This window comes from Lepisma saccharinum, chromosome 1, assembly GCF_977018435.1.
Source record: "Lepisma saccharinum chromosome 1, izLepSacc3.1, whole genome shotgun sequence".
In the NCBI taxonomy this organism is placed as follows: Eukaryota; Metazoa; Arthropoda; class Insecta; order Zygentoma; family Lepismatidae; genus Lepisma; species Lepisma saccharinum.
Window position 1 is genome coordinate 38,916,179 of NC_139229.1, and position 16,872 is coordinate 38,933,050.

Here is a 16,872-nt window from a genome sequence, read left to right on the forward strand (position 1 = left end):
TTTTAGTTGCCCTGAGAATCTCATGTTTTACCCTGGCCTAAGCCGGACTGGTGTCACCCTCTCGGGGGACATGGCAGAACGTGACTACTATAGCCTGACAAGTTAAGTCGCGATATGCGCAGATCGTTGCGGAGCACTTCCTATTATGTCATCCTCCCCACCACTCTTCTACTCACTGGTCTGAGTACCAGTGGTGCCAACTCAGCAAAATTAAGCTAAAACAAATATGACAAACAATTTTCACTGTTAGCGTGACTGTGCATGGAGGTTCCTATTGTATCAGTGGGGTTCATTTAATTTAATCCGGCCTTTGAAAATGCGTGCGGTGCGCCGATCGTAAACTGTAGTATTATGCACGTGCGTTAAGGTTTATAACGAAGAGAAACTACAGGGTGAATGACTTCATTTTCTGAATGCGACATCGAGCAGTGGCCAGGTTTTTTTTTTTTTTAAAAAAACTAGTGGGGTGGTGGTTCGTTTGTTTATCCAACAACAATCACTACGAGAACGCAATCTGATAACATGCTTGCCTGTGTTCTTTTCTAAAGCATTGAAATGTTCATGCTCTTTACTCTTGTCTGCAAGATTCTTACTTTGGAAGAGATGGACTTATGGACGAGCATGTAGATGAACTGAAGTAGACTTGGTGAAGCCGATTCAGACACGGACACAGATTCATCGGTAGACACAGGCTCTGATGAGTGGGAGAGTGAAACTGAAGAAGGAGAACTGGAAAACATTTAGAAGGTGAGCTCAGTTCTATCGTTTATATATTTTTCATTTTTCTATCGTTTTATTTCATACATTTCTTATGCTGGTAAGAAATATCCCTAATATAACTTAATTCATTTCAGGTTTAATGGGAAAATATCAAAATGTATTTAGAATTTAGCATAATCAATAGGTAGGGTAGGTGACGGGATACTAATTCATGCCTTTCACATTCAAATTTCGTTGAAAATTCTCAGACAATTCCGCCTCCCTCCAGGTAGCAACACTGCGAACGAACCTCGCCGCAGACAATGGAGTGGGGAAATGTGATGAGAGGTGCGCAAACAATGGATTGCAGCATCTTGTTTTTAAACTTGTCAAGTTATAACTCTGTATACGATATACGGTGGTGTTGTCACCCACACAGTCACTTGCGGAAAGGATCAGTGCAACGACTGATATTCATAAAACAATTTCATATTGCAGCAATTCGAAGATATTTCATTTTGCAACTTATATATTGACTTCACCTCGTACTATATCTCCAGGCATGCCTCAATGCTGATGGCAACAACTTTCAACACTCACTATGATGCAATCATCCTTCTCGTACAGCTAGGCATGTCCATATCAAATTTCACAGAATTACGGTCATTAGTTTGCATGTTATGAGGGTTCATCAGGGACAAATGAAACACGGTGCATTATTTTCAATTGTAAGCAATGCTTAAATGCATGCCACACCCCTGAATGGCACTATACCTTCTTATACTGCATAATTTTTGTTTCCATCCTTGAAACTTGAACATCTTCAAGCTTAAAATATCCCATTCTAAACATGGAAAATTAGGTGGTCCATTGGAAATAGTACAAAAGAAAACATTGATAATCAACAATGTTGGGTGGGTACACAAAATGTATTCATTGCTGTGCAATACAAACATGCTAAGAATATGGATACACTAAACTCCAGGTCTATTCTTTGAAGATAACATCAGGTAATTGACCTCCACCAGCATCGATGCAGCTTTGCACATCTCCCTGGAATCTTCTCATACAGAATGAATGACCTCAATTTCTTCATGGACTGCTGTCTTCAACTCCCCAATATTCTGCAACCAGCAGAAAAAAAAATCTCTCAGATTATCCCCCAAAAAGAAGTTCTAAGGTCTAGATGAGTAGATCTGCCTCAACATGGCCATGGCAGTATGGGCTGTAGCCCCATCTTGCTGGAACCATGTGTTGTGGAGCTCATGCTGCATGGATACTGCACTCTTCTCATGCACGTAGGCATCCACAGCCTGAAAATGCACCTGGCGAAGGACTTGTGGTGAACCAAATGGCAGACCCTTGTGTTCCACTTAGGCACAACACTTTTCTTCCTGTAAGGTTGCCACTTGTATTTTACTATTTCCCATGGCCCACCCTGTATATATCAAAACAACATACTGATGGTGTTGTTCAGTAAAACAAACAAAATGACCGACTTCCATCCTGTATTTATGCACCCTCTTGTTCCCAAGCTTCAATTGCAATTCCTTAGAATACAAACACATATCTTAGACTTTACAAACTTTTATTTTTATATCCATCTATAAAAGAGTACATCAAATATAACACTACATGAAATTTGCTTACAATGATAAAAATGCCAGAGCAGTCAGAATCTCGCTACCCTGTTAGTTTTTGTGATTGCATAATGGCAGTTCTTTTTTTTCTTTTTTTTTTTCAAAGGGACAGGAACATTAGGTGAAGCATAAGAAGGAGAAACATATACAGTTTACACTTGGTGAGGTTCTCGCTACATCATTTACAATGTCAACAGTTTATTTTGCATACTTCACCAACCGTACAGTTTCCTGTGGAAACTTTACTTATGATAAGTTTACTCACAGTGAGACGGACACAAGATTTAGATAACTGACTCAAATGTCTCCACTATGCAAATGTCACAGTTAGTTTGTAAAATACTTTAACTGAAGGAGTGTAAGAGAGTTTTTAATTTTTTCAGTGACAGTTTGATACTAAAAATATGATCCAAGGTTTCAAGCATTAAAAATGGACACACTTCTGAGTCACTTCGCTAAATTTCATCCCCGTCACACGTTCAATTACGTGATATCGATTGAAGTGTCGTGTGTTTAAAATTTTATACAAGTGTATGAATATTCATGACACAATGGAATGCTACTGCGTACGAAATGTGCATCGTAAACTAAAAAGAATGAATGTTCAATTAATTATGCGCAAGTTTTATAGAAAGATGACCAAAACACAACATGTATTTTTCATACAGCGTTGGGCTTTGAAGGTGATTGTCAGGTATAACCTATGTAAACGATCAAACACATAATTAATAATGAATGTGCTGCCTCAATAAATTACTTCAACCACATGATTACTACCCAATTAAAATAACCACTAAGTACTCTGGCTAATACACAAACATGAAAAAAAAAAGGGGCTTCTTTCATTCATTCATACCAATCTACGATTTCACGCACTAATTTTTTTTTACCTAAAAATTAGTAAACAATTACAGCAATAAAACAACAATGAAACAATGGAAAATAATGGTATCATCGATGATCGTGAGTATAGATATGTTTTCACACATAATGTGAACAATACACACAGTAATCGTACTATATTCACGCACCAAAATCTCTCTTTCTCTCTGTACACTCATGGATCACGCACACTGAATTGGCAAACACATTACACAGTTCACCTGATATTTTTTATATTTCAAATTGTGACACAGAATCAATACCATCGTTTAAAAGTTTCATAACTTTCACAAGTATGATATATATAAAGGATACATCACATATAATACTATGTAGTAAAACACAGAATTTCTATCAGGCTACCAGAGAAGCAAGAAATCGAAATTTGTCGGCTAAAATTCTGCCACGTTATGCTTTTTTTTTGTATAATCTTTTGAAATGAGCTATGCAGACTACTACAGGTCTGTGTCATACCATGCTGCAACCTGATTGTTGTCTTGCGGAGGCTGCGGAAGAGGATCCAGATGATCAAAGTTTAAATCCGAACCAGGTCCACCCACATCCATCGGATCAATTGGTCCATATGTCGATCCGCCGTGGTGCGACCCTATTTCAAGACCTTGCATCGAATCTACTGGTACCTGGTCATAACCTGCAAGGAAAATAAGGTTTAAGACTGTTGTTGTGGCTAATTTCCAAAGAGAAACACAAGGAAAATAATAATAAAAAAGAGAGGACTAACTTTGTACACTACCTCATCTGAAACAAATTTTAATCCAACTGAAATAAACAAAAGTTGGGAATACAAAACAAAATTAATCCAAAAATCTAAACCAAAAAAGCAAAAACTTTGAACTTAATACACTATGAAAAGCAAAAAGCAACAAGCTTGGAGATAAGCAAAAATTATAAAAATGAAGAGGTAGCCGGTAAGTATGGACTGTTATCATTTCTTCTCACATACTTTTCTAGTATTAGTATTAGAGTTGGTACTACTGTTGCTTCTCCTGAAAAAGAGAGAGGTCGTTGAAGGTCACCTACCTTGCTGCGTGTAAGTTCGGCCTCCCTGCCCACTATGTACACTGGGAGGACCCTGTCCATACATACCGTCATATGGTTGGTCAGGGGCTAGCATGTCCTGGAACGGTGATATGCAATGCTTATAGTGCTATTACATAAAAAACTACCAATCAGCAGACAGGTTGCGCTCTACACTAACCATTACCAACAACTCTAAACCAGAAATTGTTTTCAGTGCAAGTGAAATTAAAAGAAAAGGGCAAACTTTGACTGCATAATAAAACTTAAGGTTTATCTTACAAAATGACTGCTTTAAAAATTAAAATAACGGAACTTATCAAAATAGCATCAAATCCAAATAAAACATTAACTTCTAGCAGCTGCAAAATTCTAAAATAATTATCTGAAATGCCTTGAGCACCATGCTGCACAATATTGAAAAATCAACAAAATACACACAAATTGAACAAAATCACAAAAACTATCTTACAGTGTAAAAAAAATAATCATACTGGTGTTTAGAAAAAAAAGGGGTAAGAAACATGCAACTTAATATTTACACTATCAAAATGCAAATTCTCTTCTGAACAAAAAAAAATCAGGCAAAGGTTTACTTAAGAGAAAAGGATGGAGGGGGGGAGGGGGAGGTTTTCATTTCTTTACCTGTAAATCTGGTCCCATTCCCAGTTCCCCACCATTCCACATATTTTGGTCTTCTCTAAACAAGGAATTTGTTAACTCCATGGAGAGCCTTTTCTTATAATCCTGAGGTTTATCTTCTGACATACGGAACAGAACAGCCGCTGCATAAGTAGCTGGAAAGAAACATGTGGATTTGTATTTTTTGTGAATAAGTGAAGTATCCGTAACGTTACCGTGTAATCAAACTAATTTTTGATACAAAAAGTTCCTCTAGCCTCTATACTTACCATCACTTCCTATTTTCCTGCAACTGTGAACATGAACATGACTTAAAGACAGTTCGGCAAAAGAATAAACTTCAAAATTCTATTTTTGTCTTTTCTGTCGATAGCCAGGGAGGGTCACATGAACAGCCGAACCAATCCACTTGGTCCAATTGCCATGGTGAGGGGAAATTCTCGTGGTATTCAGCATTGCAAACTTTTTGTTTAGAGTTGTTTCCGAAACAGGTGTGACCCTCAATAAGGTCAAGCACGGCGAAGCCTAATGGTTGCCACTGCGTAGCAAGCAAATGGGTCTCTTGATTCCCTGTCTCTCCCTGAAATGTGAGCGAAGGGTGGATGTTGACAGCAAAAGAATTTGTGTATGACTGGACAAAAATCAGGTGTGTAGCAGATTTCCTGAAGATTATTCTTTGGCCTGTTTGCTAACAAAAACAACTTCCCTCTAATATGTGAACATCTTTCTAGCATCTTTACGAGAGAAGTGAACAAACTAGAATCACTACAATTAGGCCAGTCAACAAGGGATGATTTTGGGGTCTAGTAAGGAAAAAAATTAGGGAAAGCTGGGACAAATTTTATTATCTTCCTAAAAGGATTCTTAACAACATATTAATTTTGCACCTCTGTGCCACCCTGGATTTGGTCGCCGTCTTTGAAAAATGGCACCCAAAATCAGTTTTTTTGCAAATATCTCGCTTGGAAAGCACTTTACAGCAAAAGAGGTTATGATGAAAAATAATCTACATAAAATTCTATACAAAAAAGTTTGTGAATTTTTGTTCTAAGAAGCACCGTTAGGGTGCTAGAGGAGCGAGTAATTTCACTTATTTTTTCTCCACTATTTTACAAGAGCAAAAGAAACTTTCTTACAAGGTAACTTGAGGGCTTATTTCTTATTATAATACCTATTCTAAATGTATGAGCCACGGTAGCTCAGTCCTGTCAACCTCCGTGGCAGAGTGGTTTTCACAGCAGGATCCCGGGTTCGAATCCCGGCTAGGACATGGATGCTTGTGTATGTCCATAATGTGAAAAACCTAGAATATTAGTAAAAAGTGATATGTGTGAAAGTTGAGAAAATTGTGAATGACTGGGAATACTACCGCATAAGAGTATTTCTTGAGAAAAAAAATAGTAGTTAGGGCATCTGACCACGTGAGAGACCTGGGTTCGATCCCCAGTGGAGAAGAACTGAGATGTTTTCCACCTGATCAAGCGGCTCCAGCACTCACACAGTGTCATATAAAGTGGAGGAAACTGGGGTAAAGGCAGCATAGTGCTGATCACATCACCCCCACCTTCGGCCATGCACAAGAAAATGTGGGGCCCCAACTCCAAACCTCTGCGAGAGACGGAACAGAATTGCGTGGTGGGGGAAAAACTACTGTAGCTACTAGCCGTTTACAGGAGCTTGTAGTGCTTTGCACCGCCCACTCGCTTTATCCCCTTCTCTACTATAATGTGCGCATCCTTGCTCTAGATATTCCCCAGACAGAGTATAGAAAAGTGTCAGGTTATGAACAGGTAAATCTTTGCAATGTTCACAGATCACTGAACACTTAGTCCAATTTTCTACAGCTACAAGGCCCCTTGTGGAACCTTGAAAGCGTTCACAGAATATAATGTGAAGAAACTCTGGCGGTGCAGATTCCTTGTCTGTACCATCTGTGAAACTTTCAGCAAGTGGTTCAAAGAGGATCATAAAGAGAAGACTTTTTGGTTTTCCACATCGCTACCTCATCAGCTACAACGGGTATGGGACAGTTTGTACTCTGAATAGGTCTTGTGATTTTTTAGTAAAATATTATTTTAAATAAAAACTCTGGATCAACTGGATACAATGCATTTCTGATTTTCACTTCAGAAGTGACTGATCCAGTGATAATCTCTCTTATTTCATTCAAACTTGACATTTGCCAAATTCTCAACATTGAAGACATTCTAACATCATGAGCAGCCGAAGGATTGGTTTTCTTGTTTCCTGTTAATCCTGTAATTATTGACTTTATACCATCAAAACCAGTGAATGATGGGTGAGAGACAATCGCTGACAAAAAACCTGGAAGTCTTTGCTTATCTCTTGATTTAAGGGACTTTCGTACATCGACATGCAGCTCATCTATTTTATCTGTGAACTAATAGGCATGCCAAAAATCCACTTGGTTAGCATTGAGTCAGTCACTTCTCTGCCGTCCCCCACAACTCTTCATGGGGCACATCACAACTCAGTCGTCATATCTGACCAGATCAGAGACAAAAACTTTTGTGATCGTGTTATTGTGGTTTGAATTATTGTTTTAAGTCTACTTTATGCACGAATAGGCTAATCGAGACTGGACCCACAGGTCAAAATGGACTCCAAACCTGTCCAAAAAGCACACTGTAAGCACATAGTGTAAGAGAACTCATTTGTGACGTCATGTAGACAAAATATACATGTGACGAAGGTATGGTCTACCATTGCTAAGCTTATGAGCTGGGTGAGCGAGAAGTTTGGCATGGTAGAACCTTGAAGATTGGGAGAGACCAAGGACATTCTGGACTCAGGCTGAGTAGACTGTATCTCCTTATATTACCCTTTTGGGGCCTGCAGGAATGGGTGTAATTTACCTAATATATTGCAAGAGTTTTTGGCTACCCAACCCCTCCTCTGGCTCTGCTTCATCGACGACATCTTCATGCTCTGGACACATGGAGAACCATCCTTGTCAGCTTTCCTGGACCAACTTAACCACTTCCGTTCCCTAAAATTCACCTGGACGCACTCCCCCAACCAGATCACCTTCCTGGATGTGGACGTGCACATCGAGGGAGGACACCTGACTACCTCTATCCACATAAAACCCACCAACCACATGCAATACCTACACTTCTCCAGCTCCCACCCATTCCACACCAAAAAAGCCATGCCATTCTCTCTGGCCCTCAGGGGACAGCACCTGAACACTTCACCCACCTCCCGCCAGAATTATAACCTCCGTCTACACCAGGCCCTGGTCAACCGTGGATATCCCTCCATCCTGGTCACCAACCAAATATCGCGAGCTGCATCACACACCACTACCACCAAGAAACATGCTGCCACCAACCCACCTGCACTCATCACCCAATATCATCCCCACCTCAACAAAATCAGGCACACACTGCACTCTCTTCTCCCAATTCTCCACAGTGATCCTGAAACCAAAAATATATTTCCCGACAAACCCAGTGGTTTTCAAATGCCCCCCCCAACCTCCAAAACATCCTGGTCCACAGCACTCCTTCACCACACATCCAACACCCCCCTGCCCGTAAATGCAACCGGCCCATCCTCATTACCTCTCACCCTCCAGGTGGCAAATTTACCCTCCAACCCAAAGGGACCTGCCATGCCTCAAACCTTATCTACATCCTCACCTGCAACATCTGTGGTGATTTTTACCTGGCGGAAACATCAACGGCCCTCAACCTCCCCATCAATAACCACCGCTCCTCCACCCACAACCTGGACTTCACTGTTGCCGTCCACACCAACCACCACAACATCAGTTTCAACGACTGCTTCCGGGTAGTGATCATCCATCTCCCACCCCAACCAGCCAACACCTCTGTTTGCAAAAGATGGGAGAGGGCCTATATATTGGCCATGAGTGCAACCCTCCACCTGGCCCGAACAAGGCCAACCAGTAATGCCTATCCCTCACCCACCGTCCCTCCCATGCCATCCCATCCCTCCCACCCTCCCTCCCAACTCATCCTACACTCTCACAGTTTATGACGAGCCTGGTGACAAAACAGTGTTTTTTTCGTTCTACGCACCGCTTCTTCTTCGATGGGGACCTGGCAACTCTGCAGGGCCCCAACTTCCGGTTCCGTCTCTTCTCCTCACACCGATGATGCTACGAAGTTAGCAAAAATTTTAAATTTTTCTACTGTCCGGTGAGTGTTTCCTTTTACCTTCTTTGATTTTTTATATATCTATTTAGCCCTTTGAGAAATTTTAAAGGAGAAATTTTGAGTTTTAAGGGTAGATTGCTCCAGGTCATGTTGGCTTTGGGGTTTTGGGTGGGTGTGCAGTGGACTCAGCATAGCCTTTACCTTTATGGACGATTTAATTGAACTGACGGTCATGGATGAATGGGGAGAATATATTATATATATATATATATATATATATAGCCATTATTGTTGTGTTAACAAAGATGAGGTTCTTAGTTATTTAAATTGGTTATGGGTAAACTACGTGATATATATGTATATTTGGAAATTATATTTTATATCATGATTTGTTAATTGAGTTTGACTGAATATTAAGTTTTAAATTGAATAGTATAATTGTCTACTGAAAAAAAATACCTTCCACTGTGGCGATAAGATAATCCTTGTCTCACTTCTTAATCTTCTTTTAACCATTAAGGGGAAATAAGAGACGACGAGGATTACAGCACACACAAACACACCCCAATAACGTCCAAAAATCAAGAACACACACGTCATTATGCATTTTTCCCTTGAACTTAACATTGATAATAGGCAAACTCGCCACATTGGGTATCTGCTACTTGAGCAAGTACAACCAAGCAGTGACAGACGACACAGCAGACAATGGTCATCTACGGAACAGCACAGACTGCAAGGTGATGGCTACAAGTTCCAATGTAGATGCTGACAGTGGTCACTACCATCCAGCAGTTTTACATATGTACAGGGAACCACAATACTCATGGTCCCAATAGTTACAAAATTTTCCCGGATTTTATTATTTCCTTGCATTTTAAAGTTTTTCATTTTCGCTTCCATTTAAAACATAGAAATGAGGTACCACTTCATGCTAAATCAATTAGACCAGCCCCACACCGGACCTGATATGTAGTGTTATGAGCCATTCTCTTTTGCAAATCCTCTTGGGGAAGATTTTATCATAGGCTCTTATGGGCTGCCACACACACACTGGACGAAATATTTGTCGTGTGTCACCTTGTGACAGGTTGTGACACACACTGCACATGCGTGAATGCCACTTCATGTAATTTATTTAAGATTAGATGGTTTCAAATCATTCACCAGTTGCCAAAAATGTGTAAATATATGGCTTTGCTGGCACTTTTGGTAATCCTGACTATGAGGTTGAATGACAAGTGGAAATTAAACAAAAACTACATTAACATGACTGCCCCACCAAAGGCTTACGTACATCTGCTGCTGCTGGTGTCGATACACATAAAGAGCCTGCAATGTTAATAAGTCTCAGATCCACATATCTGTCAAGAACAATTATGTTTTATGTTTTAGATTTCATCCCACCCACTTGGAATACCACACTGACTGTACCATCTACAGTGCCTTTCATGGTCGAGTTGGCCATGGAGCGGAAGCTAGCGTGCCAAACAGCAACAGCATGTATGCGGCAAACTGGATGCAACATCCACGTAACGAGCTGCTAGCTATGGAATGAAATAAGCTCATACAATTACATTGACAGTTACAATTAAAATGAGCACGTATCTTGTCGCAAGAGGTGTTGGAAATAACATCCTTCTGCTTTTACACATTTACGGCATTTTTTAAGGAAATTTTCACTAACAAGTATCAGTTTCACTTTCGAAATTGCTTCTATTTCTCTCCTGATGTCTTCTTTCAATTCTTCTAATGTATGGCTTCAAGTTTAAAAGTTTGATAGCTCGCTATGCATACGTCATGAAAATGTCTGTTTCTTGTGCAAGGTGCCGGAGGGATTTTTGAGGAGTATGTTCCAATCCAATCATGCTCCAACGTCATCTACTTTCTCCTCAGTAAGCACACACAGTTTCACCCTTCCTTTTATATCAAGAACAGACTCTGTTACACTAAATTTCTTCACAAGTTTTCAAAGTCTCGAAACGCCTTCTAATTTCTCTACAAGAATTCATAATGACAAGAGTTGCACCTAAAAATTTGTTGTTTTAAATTGTATGTATCGCGTGACATTATTAAGACTGTAGAAAAGCACCAGTAAGTACTATGTAAACTAAAACAAAACAATCTAAAACACTTGTTAACAACTTAACATTTCACGAACATGTGCAAACTGGACACCAACTATCTGGATAATGAAGCACTGACACATCCAGTGCCAAGGGCAGCACACAGCTGTGGGTCTAAATGCCGGCAAATGGGCTCTCATGCCTGGTGTGCTAACTGCCGCTCCACGGCCAACTCAACCTTGAAAGGTACTGTAGAATGTAACAACACTACTTCATAAGTTATGATCGATCTTCTCAAGGGACATCTGAAGTCATTTTCCATAGAAACATGGATCTCATAATTGTTACATTTATTGGATGTGCCCAGTAGTTTTGGAAGGCTATTTAGTCATCAAAACAACAAATAATATGCACATACTGCAATTGTCTTTTCATCAGTCACCATGTTGACAGAACATGAGAAGATACTTTCATTTGTTTAATTTTGTCGCAAACAAAATGACTTGTCCTGTCGTGTCAGTCATCTCTTGTCAGATCCAGTGTACAGCTGGCCTTACAGCCAAACCTCAATTTTATGTTTTTCAGGGGATAAAGGTGAAAAAATACTTTAAATGTGGGGAAATGTAAGATCTGTGGGAATTTTATAACATGATGATGCTGTTTTCGGGCAAGGTAGACTGCAAATGTAAAATCCAGGAACATAAAATGAAGGATCCTGTGTTTTGTGTAACCTCATTTTGGCAACACAAGTTCACAAGCCTTTGCATTTATGCAGTTATTAAAAATTTCCCCACTATTGAAAAATAATATTAATTATAAAAATAAATCATCTAACGTTCCTGATACTGATCACTGAGTGAAGGGGTTTCTAACTGGACAAGAACAATAATTTTCTTCTGTTTATGGGATTTAACCTGATTTTAACGTAGCGAAATCTCACTAAACCCAATTTACTCTTGTTGCCCAATGTAAAAAATTTGCACCCCTTCTCATGGAATGAAGAATAGTAGCATTTAACTTACCAACGCCTTCATTTCGAGAATGCAGCAATTCCGTGAGAGGGGCTGTTGCACCTTCCTGTTCAATCATCTCGGCTCCTTCTTTGTCTGCTGCAAGCTCACACAGCACCCCGGCAGCCACTCGTTGGATGTTCTCTATTTCATTAAACAGCAGCTGAAATCACAAAATTCACGAATAATATACTCAAAATTCTGAACATGAATTCACCAGGATAGTCCCGTTTCAGAGGCATGTTCCTGATTTGTCCTGTTTTATAAAAATCTAGGAGAGTCTACATTTTAAAAAAAAAGTTGTAATTTTGAAACTATCGTCATGGCAGCACTGTGGCAAACCAGCTGGACTGCATTTGAAGATGTTCATAATCAAAATGTTCCATTGTTGTCGAGAAAATTCTAGCAGACAGCAGTGTGTACTGTTTTGGGTTAGATGTAGAGTAAACCCAGTTGCTTTTACATTCGAAACAACATTTAAATTAGTAAATACTAATATATTTTATACAAGTGAACTTTAACTAATAGTTGCGGTTTTAAGAGTTTGTGAAGAATAAAGCTGTTCAAGTAGGGTTCTTCTGATAAACACTTCTGGCATTCTTCAACTTCAGTGTAGAACTCAAAAAGGTTGATCAGACAGGACCAGAACATTATACCGTGATTATAATAATTAATTTCTTTTAACAATGGGAGATCATATTGAATTTCTTGTTTATGATGAATTATTTATGTGATCAATACTTTAATATTATACATAACAATACATTAATAATAATAATTTTACAAATAAGCCTAACCAATTTTTTTTACGAGGAAGGGGGGTAAACTGATCGATCTCCTGGGATGTCCAGTTTTTGGGTCAAAATATTAGTCACCCTAACAGTAAGGAAAGGATAACTTGTCTAAAGTTTCTTAAATATGCAATTAAAAAGGAAGGAGGGGAGGGAGGGAGGGAGGGAGAGAAAGATGAGGGCTCAAAATCCAATAAAAAAATATGCCTTAACATACATTTTTAATTTGAATTAAAGTACAAATGAAGGAAGTAAATCAGGATGAAATATTAAAGGATACATGCCTATTTACTATTAAATATATTACCACATATGCTGAAATATTTTCACACACTTCTTGTTAGTCTACTTAATGAGCCCAGAGTTGCAATGTACAGTCATGGACACTTCTGGGTTGTAGGTTGTAACAATTTATTCTGAAAGTCAGTAGGGCCGTTCCAACCCAGAAGTGCCCATGACTGTCTAATGGCAGCTTTCATTGTCAGCTCACAAAGCTTTATTAAGTAGAAAAGCTTCCATCTACTTCCGAAATAGCTAAGTGTGCAAAGAAAGTTGTCTATACCTCGGGAAAAAATTAAAATGTACTGAATATGTCTGGAAAATGATTAAAATATGATAAATCATACAAATTGCCAAATATGCATAAATGTACCCTAACGAAGCATCTTAATTAGCTTTTTATGAAAGGAATTTCTATGTTTCAGGCACATGTCATAGTAAGTAATAAAAATAGGCTACATATGAAAAAACAGCCCTATTCTATTCCATCATATTCATTACATCCACCCAATTTGACCATCAAATTTAATTGACATGAAATAAGTATGTCACATACAGAAAATGCTTAGGTATTAATCAGATAAAGTGCAGTTACTGGTGAATGAAGAAAGCGTAGAGCTGAGCCGATGAAAGTGTTGGTTGAAATTTATGCACTGAAAACAATTATATTTTTTAGGGCATTTTGGTCTTGGGGGAAGGTCTGCAAAAACACAAAAATATCATGCAGCACTTTGGCAGTTTAATTATCCAGGAAATTCTGCAAAATTCAGAAAAAATGCAATTTTACAGCAGAAACTTAAAATGTGGGAAAATTTGATAACATTTTGCTGTGTTGGAATCAACAAGATTGAATGCATAATGCAGGAAAATGTAAAATCCGGGAACATAAAATCAGGGTTCCACTGTATACATTTTGGATCATCAATGTTTACAACGTTTACATATGACCAATATAAAAATTATACTTATATTCCCTTTAATTGATTCTTTGATAACAACAGAAAATCGCTGTTTGTGACTTATGTGCTTTCTTGAACACCCTAGAATTACTGTAATGCATGTAATTGAAATGCAATACTTACACACTAATATAAACCAATCTTTAACAATATTTAATCGGGATGGGACATTAGTACATTGGTACTATATTAGTATCAGCTGATAGAGGCATATCGGTGTATGGTAAAATTACTGATATCTTACCAATCTGATGTATCTATAAATATTATAATTTTGCACAAAATTCTGTCATTTTGTTATAATTTACGAATAATCTTCATGCCCTACTTTTTAAAAAAGTAAATGTCGACCACTGCACCATCGAGGAAGCAAGGACCATTTTGAATTTTAATTCAGCTTGGTAGAATATCGGTTATCAGTATTGGCAAATTTTATATAGGCCCATCCGTAATTTGTAATTATGTATGAAAATTGGTATAGGTTCAGCCCTAAAATTAATTTGGCAGGTACAGAGAGGAAACTGTCTCCTATTCTTATAACTTATTCTATTCACACCCTCATGGTGCCATCAGGCATTTAAAAGGATGGCAAAATCAATTTTTTAAAAAGTGTGGAAGAATATATAAGCTGGTTAAGAAAAGAACACCTACATTAAATTCCACAATTTGGTCATTTTATAACTATTAATGGATACAAATTTATGAATACAATAGCCAAAACCGGATGCTACTTCATAATGGAGAAATGGTAAAAAGGCTGCAAGTACAGTACTACACGAAGTAATTTATATTGAATTTTAAAACAACACTCACCTGGACAAATATTGGAATAACTAACTGTCCACGGATAACAGCTCTGTTGTGGGATTCTCTGGCTAATATATGAAGAGCACCAACTGTTCCTTCCACTATTTCCTCCATTCTAACACCTTCTGAATACGCTCCTGCTTGCTGGCTCCCTGTACTTGCGACTGATGACCTCTGAAATCCCAAAGACAACCAGTGGATTGCATGGACTGTACTCTTACAGCATAATATAATCATCAGCTTTACTTTGGAGTAATATTTTACTAAATAACTTTTTCAATGTGCAACAATGACACCAACGGGTGGAAACATACTGTATTTACTCATGTATAATGTGCACTTTTTTCCAAAATTTGTGCCCCCCAAGAAATGTGGTGTGTATTATGCACGGAATAATTCGGACATTTAACATGAAACTCTACAAGGTTATTCCATGATTTTGTAACAATGGCATTGATTTTCCAAGTTTACGGAACCCTATCATGTTATATATATCGTAGTAAAGTTTACATTCTGCAGTTTCTGAACATCGCAACAGTATTCCATTCAAGATGGTGACCCTAATGTGCAATGCGGTTTAAATAAGCTCATCACAAAATGAAGGAACTTTCTGATTTGTATGGTACTTTGGATGAAAGAAAAGACAAAGAAAAAGAAAATAATAATTAAAATGTATTACTGACCAAATAATATAATATACATGGAGTGTGTAAATGCTTTAATGGAAGAAATCTTGTGCTGCTAACTGTTTGAAGGTCCTGAATATGCCTCATATAAATGTTCCATTAATCACGGAAAAGTATATATTTGGAAGTTTTCTTTACAAAAAGTAAAGAGGGAATGAGCAAAACCATGCATAAAAGCTTAACCTTAAGCCACCCGAGCCTCTTTCACATGTAACCCTCTTGCTATCCGAGCAGATTTTCAGCAAAATGCAGTTTTATAAAAATGACTGTAGATTGGACGCTAATTGCCGTAGACAGACAAATGATATATCGTTTTACTCGGAATCAACCATAGATTCGGACTATACAAAATTTATGCACATTCGGTGTATATATGGAGGGAGGGGGTGAGGAAACTGAAAATTCCAAAATTTCTGAAGAAAAATACCCCTTTCCCCCTCCACCCCTGGACAACAAAGTACAGGACATTGTCAAAATACACATGGAAATGATTGCTGGCCTATCTGTAAAAAGAAAATACGAGCAATAGAACACAACTTGTACACCCCAAACGACATGTCTATGCGCCACTGACTCCGTTTCAAAGGAAGCTGCCACTTTCCCACCATCCCCCCCCCCCCCTTTTTATGGAAGAATATACGTGCAAGTGTCTTTACGGTGCAGAATATGTGTTAACAATAATGTAAAAGAAGAAAATTGCAAATCCAGCAAAAAATAGTGACGTTATAATGTAAAAACTATGAGCAAGCTAGAGGATCTCAATCGAGACGCAAGGGCTTACATGTAGGATCTCGATTGAGATGCTCGGGATGCAAAAGTTAAAGGCCATTTCCCAAGATTTTTAACTTTGTAATGTTCTGCGACACCAAGAAAAGCCGTGCCATTCTGCTGGAATTTGAGCATGCACCTCCTGTCACATGGGATGTGTATCAGCCGTATTTGTTGGGTGAAAAAAAATAGAAAAAACTTCCTCAGCACTGCAAATCCATAAGATAATTTTGATCTTGCTTTCTACTATTACAGAATAAATAAGGTGGTTAAAGAGTAAAAGCTTTGGGATGCTAACACAGTGGAGCGAGAGGGGGGAGGTGGCATGTGTTGATGACATTGTTTACACACGTCCTCTTGGTCCACATAGCAGCAGCTGACTCATTGAATAGGTATGATGTCATTCACTCTTGATCCGCATAGCAACGGCTTTATGACCTACAACTAAGAAAGCAATTTC

General features: G+C 38.5%; 1 protein-coding gene across 3 annotated transcripts in view; it reads right to left on the minus strand.

The window, feature by feature from the left end:
• Positions 1–2,270: 2,270 nt before the first annotated feature.
• The window catches only part of arm (armadillo), a 49,417-nt gene continuing 34,815 nt past the window's right edge, over positions 2,271–16,872 (minus strand). For 2 of the 3 annotated variants that reach the window (XM_083131000.1, XM_083130991.1), the window contains exons 11-15: positions 14,965–15,132; positions 12,135–12,285; positions 4,905–5,056; positions 4,263–4,359; positions 2,271–3,873 (exon numbers count right to left, since the gene is read on the minus strand). In XM_083131000.1, the coding sequence (XP_082987126.1) occupies positions 3,677–3,873; positions 4,263–4,359; positions 4,905–5,056; positions 12,135–12,285; positions 14,965–15,132 (765 nt within the window). In that variant the 3' untranslated portion in view covers positions 2,271–3,676. The remainder of the gene's footprint in view (positions 3,874–4,262; positions 4,360–4,904; positions 5,057–12,134; positions 12,286–14,964; positions 15,133–16,872) is intronic. The other variant, XM_083131009.1, reaches the window with a different exon arrangement.